Genomic DNA, 12,139 nt, shown 5'->3' with positions numbered 1-12,139 from the left:
CCACCTTTGATAAATCTCCCCTTTAGGCCTCATGCACACGACCGTTGTTTCATTCCGTGTCCGTTGTTACGTTTTTCGTGATTTTCTGCGGACCCATTGACTTTCAATAGGTCCGTTGAAAACTCAGCTAATGCACCGTTTGTCATCCGCGTCCGTGATCCGTGGTTCCAGTCCATGAAAAAAATATAACCTGTCCTATTTTTTTCACGGAAAACGGTTAGCGGAACCATTTAAGTCAACGGGTCAGTGAAAAAACGCGGAGGAACACAAGATTGTCATCCGCGTCCGCGTCCGTTTTTTTCCTATCATTTGCATGGCAAACTTGACTCCAAAAATAAAGGAAGACACACGGAAACAAAAATGGAAACGGATCACGGAACAACGGAACCCCATTTTGTGGAACGGAACACAACAACGGTCGTGTGCATGAGGCCTAAGATGTACATATCACAGAGTACACACAGTACACAGTACTAAAACAAATCGTTTAATCACTAATATACTAAAAATTTATAGAAAATGAAAACTCTATAAACATAAGGGTCTCAAAAAATTGCAATCACTATGACACCTCCCTGCTGGAACAAACTTTTTAATGGTACATTCACACTAGCGTTATTCTTTTCCGGCATAGAGTTCTGTCCTAGGGGCTCAATACCGGAAAATAACTGATCAGTTTTATCCCCAAGCATTCTGAATGGAGAGTAATCCGTTCAGGATGCATCAGGATGTCTTCAGTTCAGTCTTTTTGCCATTTCAGGACGGAGAAAATACCGCAGCATGGTGCAGTTTTCACTTGCCGAAATGCTGGACCCGGCATTAATTTACATTGAAGTGTATTAGTGCCGGATCCGTCATTAAGTGTTGCAGCAAAACGGATCCGGCATTCCGGTCTGCATTTTTTCAGATGACACCGAAGAGACATATCCGGCATTTCAATGCAGTTGTCAGAGATTACTGTGATTATACATAGTAAATGCTATATCAAGTTTAGAGAGAACGACCACAATTTGTGGAAAGAGGTTGTCTTATGAAAAAAATCCAATGATCAGCTGATTGCCATGGGCCTGACTTCTTTACAGCTTCCCCTGGCAATCAGCTGTTATAGCCATGCCTGTCTTTACTTTTCTCCTGCTACAGGGGAAATCCAGCATTATGTGAAGGCCATTAGGAGCAAAGTGGCTTTTTGTTCTGGCTCACAGAGGAAGGTCCCAAGTGGGGGACTCCCCTTGATGACTTCCATATGCCCTACGTAGGCATATGGATAGGTGTTCGTTTTATGAGACTAGCTTTTAATGAAAGTTTTTGGTATTACTTAGTGGTCTTTTAAATGAACAAATGAACAAACAGGCAACACACTGGGGCAGATTTACTAAACCTATAGATGGCGTAAGCTTAGACAGGCTGTCTAGACCTAGCGATGAGTGGCAGGGGCAATCTTCGAATTCACGATATTTTGCTAATATTTTATAGAATATTCATCATATATTCGCGAATTCACTATAATTTTCTTGATTGCGAAAATAGGCAATGTAATAGTCGCATAAAGCGCACACAATACAGGCGTGGGTCACTTTTGCTACATTTTCCAAGCTGCTAGAAGTTTCCTGAGACTGGAGAAAATGGTTGGCACGGCAGAACATTACAATAGCTTTATATGCAAAGAGAGTGCTCCAATATATTCGCTATTGCGCTAATCGGCAATTAATGATGCGCATATTTTGGCGCAATATGTGAAACTTCAGATTTATCTGAGTAGATATTACTGATTGGTGCACTATGTATTGTTGTGACATCACAGCACTATGTCTGTAGCATGTATGTATGGACAGCAGAGAAACAGTAATCCCTATCACACTACCTAACACCCTGCACCAGCTACACTATATCAGGATATAACCTACACTAACTATCTGTATTATATATATATATATATAAGCTATCTAACTAACTATCTTGTGTAATGAGTGGAAAGCACAGAGCACAGCAATGACACTGCTGTCTATCTCAGAACTCCATAAAACTACAGAAAATGGCTGCTAGGGAGGTTCTTCTATAGTAAGGGGTAGACAGCTTTCCTATTGGTTGCTAGGGATGTTGCTAAGCTCAGACAAAGACATTGCAGCCTTCTCATTGGCCCACAAGCAAGAAGCAGGGAGGGATCATGGGTTCAGATGAAAAAAAATCTAGAATATCCGAAAATACGAATATATATCACTATATTCTAAATATCCGCGAATTCTCGAAGTGCCGATATTCGCGATTAATATTCACTATTCGAATATTCGCGCCCAACACTATCTAGACCTACAGCAGATTTATCACAGTGGCTGAGGCTGGATGAAAAATGTGATGCATGGCTGGACACTTTTGTCTTACTTTATACCAACTATAAACAGACAGGGACATGGTTTTATGCCAGAATTGTGACATAATTTGGCACTAAGTATCGCATATTAGGCCATGGCCCCCTCTCCCATGAAGCCAAGCCCCTTTCCAGTAAGCCACACTCCCTTGCTAGGTTCAGAGGATTTCTCAAGAATTACATGCTAAGTTTTGAGATAAAAAATATGGGCCATTGTTTTATTGGGTTCTTAAGAACATGAGGTTCTCTTTGCATCATTTTGCAACCATTTTAAAGGGCTAGTTTAGGATTTTGATATTGATGGCCTCAGGACAGGCCATCATTAGAAGTTTGGCAGGGGTCTGACACCCCTCAACCACGCCAATCAGCTGCTTTGGGCACTGGAACAAGCAGCTTACACCGCTGACTCCATTTGTGTAGTGGGCAGAGCTGATAACGGCAGTGATGCTCCCATTCACTCCTATCAATATCAAAATCTTGGACAACCCCTTCAAGACTAGCATACCTGTCAGTATGCATAGAAAAGTGTCTAAAAATCTTATCATTTCAAATGATGATGTGAAGAGAAGACATACTTCAAATTTCAGCTGTTTTTTTGCCCGTCCATCTGAGTCTTTGTCTCCTATCTTCTTTTCGTCGCAGGTAAAAAGACCTTCACTTTTCTCAGGTGGTAGAGCAACTATAAAACATAAGAAAATTGCATTATAGCAAGGATATAAGACATTTACCAGAAACATTCAGAAGAAATTAAGGATAGAAGACAGAGGTTAAAGTCCAACCTGTCCAGGACTCCCATCTGTGACACCCAGAAAGTCTCAAACACAATACCAAAGCCTTAGGCTGGTTTCACACGGGCGTTGCGGAAAAATGTGCGGGTGCGTTGCGGAAACACCCGCGATTTTTCCGCGCGAGTGCAAAACATTGTAATGCGTTTTGCACTCGCGTGAGAAAAATCGCGCATGTTTGGTACCCAAACCCGAACTTCTTCACAGAAGTTCGGGCTTGGGATTGATGTTCTGAAGATTGTATTATTTTCCCTTATAACATGGTTATAAGGGAAAATAATAGCATTCTTAATACAGAATGCTTAGTATAATAGCGCTGGAAGGGTTAAAAAAATAAAAAAGTTAACTCACCTTATCCCCATGATCGTGTAGATCCCGGTCTGTTCTTTAGCTGTCTGCTGAATGACCTTTGGTGATGTCAGATCACATGCTCCAATCACATGGTCCATCACCATGGTGATGGAGCATGTGATCTGACATCACCACAGGTCCTTTAGCCACAGCTAAAGAAGAGACCGACCGGGAACTAGGCGATCATGGGGATAAGGTGAGTTAACTTTTTTTATTTTTTTTAACCCTCCCAGCACTATTATACTAAGCATTCTGTAGTCAGAATGCTATTATTTTCCCTTATAACCATGTTATAAGGGAAAATAATACAGTGAATAGACTGTCACCTAGAACCCATGCGTGGAAATCGCACCGCATCCGCACTTGCTTGCGGATGCTTGCGATTTTCACGCAACCCCATTCATTTCTATGGGGCTAAGGCTGTATTGCACAGCCTGATGTAGCAGACGATTGGCAGGAGGGAAGCGTTCCCTCCTTGCAATCGCCTGCTGGCTAGCGGAGGAGACTGCTGCTATTACATGCAGCAATCACCTCCACACCATAGGGAGGAGTGATCACTATGCCATCGTTCGTCCCCATGCTGTACAGTGGTTTTCCAGTGGTAGATTATGATTAGACACCACGATCTGGTGCTGGCAAACGATAATTTCATAACATGCCAAAAGATTTGGATTGCCTGATGATCGAGCTCGTTGCTCGTTCATCAGGCAATCGAAAGGAAGTTTTACACTGCAAGATGATCGCTAATTAGCATTCATGCGAGCGCTTGTTTGCGATTATCTGCCAAAATATCAGGCAGTGTAATACAGGCTTTAGTGACCTGAGGTCCTCAGTTCAGTGATAAGAAGAGGTCTTGAGCTTCAAGATTCTTCTTTCCTCTGTTTCATGACACTATTAGCTTCTGTGATGGTGTCATCAGTTCCACTGATTTCTATATAGATTAAAATAAAATGAATACTCCTTCTACTGGTTTTTGTAATATCTGGGAGCAGAAGAGATTAATAACCCACCATTCATGGTGGGTACTAAGAGTTTCAAGGGAAATAATAGGAAAAACCCTGATGTCTTCTCATCAAACATCTAAGGAGGATTTGGGAGATTGGCAGATCACTCCTAACCCAGGCAAAAACAAAATATCTCACCCCTATAAAAGTGCTAGCAACCATAGAGTTTTCAACAGTTATATGCAGGGTATGAGATGAAGAATTATTTGTATACAGTATAACCATGCTGCCAACCAACTTGCATTTATTAAGTGCAATGAACCTGTGCCCCAAAGACGTTACAACTTAATTGTTTGCCTGGTAAAGATGCTGGCACTCCTCCAGCAAGGAACAGGTTAACACCCCTGTTCAGACCATCTTAAATAGCACTTTGAAGTTCTTTTTCTCAAGGCTCAAAATACCTTGTTGGACGGAGATCAGAGGGGTATTAAACAGAATCGCTAATTAATTAAGCAAAGTTACATTTTTAAACAGTGTTTGTTGTGTTAGCCAAACACCCCTATGGAAAATCTTACCCCCCTCTATCCCTCCCTGAAAACATCAAAGCGCTCTCTCCTTCAACCAACTATAAAAAGATGTGGGATCTTATCAGCTTTAGACTGGATTCTATGTACAAATAGCAGCAAGATTCGCTTTTGATCAGTGAGGATGTGAAAATTTGAGAGGAACAGTGGAATCCACCAACGCTGCATATTTTAATGCGAATTACATGCTAGCTTGAAACAAAGACAAATCAAATGCTTAGGGATGGAACAGTCAAACACTTTTCACTTCAATTATTATACAGTAGATGGAGGTATTATTGTATCATGCTTACGGGGAACAACATAAAAGTAAAATGTAATGAAGCAACTAATAAGAAGAAAAAGAACAATAATATCCACATGTATAGAAGTTCAGAGCCTTGAAAATACTTTTCCCACATCACGGTTTTATTTTTTCAGAATTTTATTGCAAAATATTAAAAAAATCTATTATTAAGGGGCATAAACAGAGATATAATAATGAGTTGTCCTATACCCAATAGCAAAATTTGGGAAGGGCACTCTAAGCATCAACAGAGAAAGAGTTCTTGATCCAAAATCCATACACATACATGTGTATAATTAAAGGGACTGTTTCATCTGAGACATTAGTTACATATCGCTTGGGTATGCCACCAATGTCAGATAGGGACCCACATCTATCTCCAGAAAGTGAAGAAGAGCGTAGCATTCATTTCTATAGAAGTTCAGAAAAATCTTCAAACGTCCCTTAGAAATGAATGGAGAGCGAACTGCACAAGTGCGGCCACTGCTTTCTTCACTTGTATGAGATTGCTCGAGATACCTGAGTCAGAGGTCAGCTATTTTTGGATGTCCCATAAAAATGAATATAGGGCAGTCACGTATGTGCGGCTGAACTTGCTCACTTTGGTGGTCCTGTTCAGGAGATACGTGCGAGTCCCAAAGGTAGGACCTGCACCAATTTGACATTGGTGGTATGCCACCAATGTCTCAGATGAGACAATCCCTTTAAGCTGACCATACACATTCAATAGTTGTCGGACAAACGATAGTCCTGCTGACAGCTATCTCTTCCGACTGCCTCATATATATACTTGTTTGGCTCGATCGAACATGTAGACAATGGGGAGAGGGGAGAAATCCACCATCAATTTATTTACCAGGAGAACAAAAGGTTCGGGAAAAAATAATAATTCCACCCGATCCTTCTCTCCCCCGACATCATCTAGTAACATAGTAACATGTAAAAGTCTGTAGGCAGCGACCAGTTCTTCCTCACCCCATGCAGGCTTCAGAGACTATAACTGTGCATCAGGAAGCAATTCAGTGCATGGCCAGTAGGGTGGCCAGAGGTCCCTATGCCCTCTGTCTGGCAAATGGCCTGGATGGACGTAGGGATGTCCTTTTTACCATCTCACGCTCTGACAGAAGCACTGTGCTGTCTTAAAGTCACCCCCCTGCTCTCCACAGCTGACTTGAAGTTCTGCATTTAATTTTTTCAATATCTGTCGGCGGGGGCGAGTGCAAGGCCTAACAGAGTCGTTGTGTGGTGTAGCGGAGCCGGTGGCGGGGTTGTAGTGTCCAGCTTTTGAGGGTGGTCTGAGTGGCCACTCTCATGGCGGTAAAAAATCATGTCTGACCACAAAAGGCCATGTGATTCGTCCCATGTGACCTTTGATTGAAAGAGACACAAGTAGAATTAATCTGGTTTTAATTGGCCCTACTATGTGCTTTAAGTGCTGCCTTAGGCTTCATTCAAATCTCCAGTTTGGAAATCTGGTAGTAGTCTATTCTGGCGGAGGAGCGGACTACTGGAGTTACCGCACCCAGCATAGACAGGTACGGCCGGATCCTCATCACTATAATAGGATCTGGTGGGTTTCCAACATAAATGCAGGTTTCCCACCAGAGAAATACCACTGCATGTGGTATTTTTCCAGCATTTGTGCCAGAAACCCGTGGGTGTGGCTATGCGGGATATGGTAACTCCAGTAGTCCGCTCCTCTGCCAGAACAGGCTACCAGATTCAGGGCTCATTCACACGACCGTATAAATGGTTCCGCAATATTGCAGAATAGGTGCGGACCCATTCATTTCAATGGGGCCGCAAAAGATGTGGACAGCACACAGTGTGCTGTCCACATCCGTAGTTCCATTCCGTGCCCCTGAAAAAAAGATACAGCATGTCCTATTATTGTGCGGACAAGAATAGGCATTTCTATCATAGTGCTGGCCATGTGCGGTCCTCAAATTGCAGAACGCACACAGGCCAGTATCTGTGCTTTGCGGGTCCGCAATTTGCGGACTACAAAACACTACGGTCATTTAAATGCGCCCTTACCAAAAGCAGATGTGAACCTGGCTTTATCACAGCATTCAAGAAGATCCCTTGCAAGTCTTCTAGTCAGTATAAGTAGGAGGTTCATATTCTTCTGTGTTAAACAATTATGATTTCAGTTCCATTCTAATAAGACATTTACAGAGCGAACATGTGTGAATCCCAGACCGCTTTTTACGTCTGCCCATTTCATTTTAAATAAACCACTGCTCTCATGGGTGAATATTATAGCAAACTGTTATACATGGTGACTTTACACGCATTTCAGCCTCAGCAGACATTCACAGCGTGCACAAGGGTATGAAGACTTTGTGAATTCCTTTCCACAATAGTGATTATCAGTGTTTTGTTTACACTCATTAGACTGAATTCATTACTCAAGAGCATGAAATCATTTTGACAGGGATAAGAATATAATTACATAGCAAAGTCCATGGACTTATATAGAATAGGATCTTTAGGGGTAGTCAGGAATGCCAGGACCCGCATAGAAGGCTATTACAGTTCTACCGTTTCACCTTTTAACACTCTCGGAACCTCAAGCACACATAATAGAGCAGTGTGCAGGAGGCTGTATGGCGGCACTACACAGCAAAAGGTAGAGGCGGACTGGGAACTTAAAGTGGCCCTTGAGAAAATACTAAAAGTGGCCCTGTTTTGTAGTTGGGTCCAAATTGATGGAAGGCAGAGCCAGAAATACCATATTGTGGCACATTATACCACCCCAACAGAGCCAAATACCACAGTCCATCACAAAATACTGCCAGCAGCACAAAATACATCCCCAAAAACTTCCACTGGCCGGCTCAGGTGGTACCCTGGGCATCGGCCCATCGGGAAATTTCCCTGTAAGGTCTATGGCCAATCCACCCCTGGCAAAAGGTACTTTGGGGGAGAGTTATCAAGACTGGGCTTTCCTACGCTCTTGGCTTAAGATACTTCTTAATAAATTTGGGGCATCTCTGGCCCTTTGTGCTCCAGAAACTGAAATCAACGCCAGGTAAGGATTCTCATAGACTTGAGCTTTAACTAACACCAGTCTCTGGTATAAATTATAGCAATTTGGTGGGCCGTGGAAAACACTACCCCTCCCTCTAGGCCAGTGATGGTGAACCTCTTAGAGACCGAGTGCCCAAACTGCAACCCAAAACCCACTTATTTATCGCAAAGTGCCAACAGGGCAATTTAACCTGAACACCAATATCATATATCTTCCATGTACTTTATCATTTAGCTATAATAACCTGCCTACATTCAATGTGCTGTTCATAGCATGTCCTGCACTGATGAATGGCAGGAAAAGTCTAAGGCATATTGGCACACCATAGACTTTCTCCAGGGTGCGGGTGCCCACAGAGAGGGCTCTGAGTGCCGCCTCTGGCACCCGTGCCATAGGTTCGCCATCACTGCTCTAGGCCGACCATTTTTTGACTCCTTATAAAAGTGTTGAGAAGCTCAAAAAGTCACAAATTATCACACAAATATGGCATATGGCAACTTTTTAATGCAATAAAAATTGTGTTTTAACATTGATAAATATCTCCCTTGGTGTTCAACTTAATGCTACACTGAATTAGGGGGTATTTGAAGAAAAATTCTGTATGCCACCATATGAAACTGGAGGCATATAGAGGTACAGTAAGGAACACACATTTATATGGATACAGGACTACTACTCCTTATATAACTATAAAGAAACACTAAAACTGTAAATACAGGATAAACATAAAAAGCAGATAATCTTGTCTCACTGGTCTGCAAGGTTTTCTGCATGTTCCTGTAGAATTTTCATACAGAACACAAGGGTTAATCTCCTGCTGATCAGTTCCATTTGCCCCAGGACTGACTGAGCGGTGGGTCTTGGCCAAGGGAAGGAGCTTAACATTTTTGCTCTACTGCAGACAGGGCACAGACGGGAGGCTCCTACTGCAGCCAGGTGTCTAGCAATCAGACACAAGACAGTGAAGAGGAGGGGAGAATGACTGAGCTCCTGCAACACACATACAAGATTTCTTATATTTCAGTTTTCATTGTAATAGGAGACAAAATAAGATCAAAGGATATGAAAAGATGAAAGGAGGAATTGTTCAAATATTTTTTTTAATTCTTTTGCGCATTTTCTATGTTTATTGTTTCTTTAATCCAGCTATGTTCCTGAGCCCTTCAGCCAAGTTCACATGTGGTATTATTTATGCAGTTTTTTATTTTTGCATGTTACAGAGCATGTTACATGTATATTTTTTACACAACTAACTTACAGTAGAAATTGTGTGACTTTTGTTTTCCTCCATTCCTCCTTTCAAATTAAAAGGAAATGACATGAGTGAAACCAATTGCAACACAAGAAGCTTGAGGAACTCCAACTGGAGCATCACAGCAACCAAATGAGAACACGTAGGGGCGAAGCTATAGGGGGTACAGAGGTAGCAGTTGCTACCGGGCCCAGGAGCCTGAGGGGGCCCAAAGACCCTTGTGCCACATAACAAGACACCTCAGACCATCACACGCTAGAGTAAACCTTCTTTTTCTCCTGATTTCCCTTTGCTGACACTTTGCACTTGTGGCTATAGGCTATAGGTGTCCACTTGTGAAATGCAGACTTTTACATGTGCCTGTTCTGAACTGTGGTGATGAATGTTTTAACTTGTTATTCCCTCACCTGCAGCAGAGTCTGTATTGCAGTAGTGCTGATTACTCTGCTGACTTTGTATGCTGTAGCTTGCAGAACTTCTGGTACCCTGCAGTCTCCTTGGAGTAGTGGCCTCACAATCAAGCTGATCTCTAGTCCCAAAGGTCCTTGGAGTGGGAGCTAACTCTGGAACTCTCTAGAGCTCCCCCTCCTGGCAGGAAGTAGGACCTGCCCACTCCTACCAAGAGAGGAGGAATGTAATGGTAAGTCCCATTCCTAATGTCAACCATACCTTATCATTGCTGAAGCATACAACAGATACATAAAACATAATATGACATTAATACATAATAAAACATTATAAACCATTTGGGTGACTAAGGGCTCTTTCACACTTGCGTTCTTTTCTTCCGGCATAGAGTTCCGTTGTCGGGGTTCTATGCCGGAAGAATCCTGATCAGTTTTATCCTAATGCATTCTGAATGGAGAGAAATCCGTTCAGGATGCATAAGGATGTCTTCAGTTCCGGACCGGAGCGTTTTTTGGCCGGAGAAAATACCGCAGCATGCTGCGCTTTTTGCTCCGGCCCAAAATCCTGAAGACTTGCCGCAAGGCCGGATCCGGAATTAATGCCCATTGAAAGGCATTAATCCGGATCCGGCCTTAAGCTAAACGTCGTTTCGGCGCATTGCCGGATCCGACGTTTAGCTTTTTCTGAATGGTTACCATGGCTGCCAGGACGCTAAAGTCCTGTTTGCCATGGTAAAGTGTAGTGGGGAGCGGGGGAGCAGTATACTTACCGTCCGTGCGGCTCCCGGGGCGCTCCAGAGTGACGTCAAGGCGCCCCAAGCGCATGGATCACGTGATCGCATGGCACGTCATCCATGCGCATGGGGCGCTCTGACGTCACTCTGGAGCGCCCCGGGAGCCGCACGGACTGTAAGTATACTGCTCCCCTGCTCCCCACTACTACTATGGCAACCAGGACTTTAATAGTGTCCTGGCTGCCATAGTAACACTGAACACATTTTGAAGACGTATCCGTCTTCAAATGCTTTCAGTTCACTTGCGTTTTTCCGGATCCGGTGTGTAATTCCGGCAAGTGGAGTACACGCCGGATCCGGACAACGCAAGTGTGAAAGAGGCCTAAGACTATAACTGCATCATTATAAAGACTGACTATTTGCAGTCCCCACAGTTTTTCTCCCAACATCTATCTTTTCCGCCTTCACATAATAGAGAGGCGCTGGAAATTTTAAAGGATGAAATGAAAATATCTGTAGGTGTCATAGGGGTCACACTCAGAGACTCATTCCTTAGATCGGCTGGCTAGTACTATTATAGAGTGTGGACAAAGTGATCTGCCCAATTAGATGTAATGTGATAAAAAATTCTGCTGTTGTCATGGTCTGTGTGTGGTCTACACATCTTAATGAGCAAGAATTCCAGCTCCTGTTATCTCCTCTATGATCCCTGTCAGATGTTTATTCACAATACAAACTAGTACGGGTTGTATGTAGTCTAGTATATAATGCGGACAGATGCGCCCTGTGGAAGATGTGATCTCTGATAAGTACTAATAACTCACTGTGTGTGGGCAAGACAGGAGTCAGACGGAGCACAACCTAGACCAAATTATAGGATCACGACGCACTAGAGAACCGTTAACATGTACATAAAGAAATGAAAATACACATAAAAGATTCAATCACTTCTTAAGCTATACTCACAAGTCTTTGCATGCTGCAGTAATCTATAGCCACAACTTGCTTCCTTGCTTTTAATAGGTGATCTCATGACAGCTGGGCTTCTCTATGGTGCTGCCAAACATTCAGGTTTTTTCATGCAGTTTTTGAAGCCAAAATCTTAAAAAATGGAGAAGTATCTACCCTTGATATTTTTTCTCCTGATATGATCCACACCTGATTTTGACTTCAAAAACTGCATAAAAAAACCTGAACATGTGGCATCAACCTAACCCTCAGCAATCAGCGGTTATTGTGGCCAGTGTCACACATACACAACGAATGGCTGTTCTGAGATGCTCTCCGTCCTGGCACAGAGAGCCATGATGTGGCACGTGGATGGGGTTATCATCTTCAGACAACCCCTTTAAACCCCCTCCCCCCATTCTTTTATCTGAGTTTTTATTTTATCCTAT

The 12,139-nt window shown here is 42.9% G+C and overlaps 1 protein-coding gene across 1 annotated transcript in view; it reads right to left on the bottom strand.

The window, feature by feature from the left end:
* Positions 1-12,139, bottom strand: part of LOC122920876 (protein naked cuticle homolog 1-like) — an 85,618-nt gene that overhangs the window by 17,540 nt on the left and 55,939 nt on the right. The window contains exon 5 of the mRNA XM_044270660.1: positions 2,941-3,044. Coding sequence (XP_044126595.1) covers positions 2,941-3,044 — 104 coding nt within the window. The remainder of the gene's footprint in view (positions 1-2,940; positions 3,045-12,139) is intronic.

The sequence above is a fragment of the Bufo gargarizans genome, chromosome 10 (genome assembly GCF_014858855.1).
Source record: "Bufo gargarizans isolate SCDJY-AF-19 chromosome 10, ASM1485885v1, whole genome shotgun sequence".
Lineage (NCBI taxonomy): Eukaryota > Metazoa > Chordata > Amphibia > Anura > Bufonidae > Bufo > Bufo gargarizans.
This window is presented reverse-complemented; position numbering and strand designations above follow the sequence as displayed.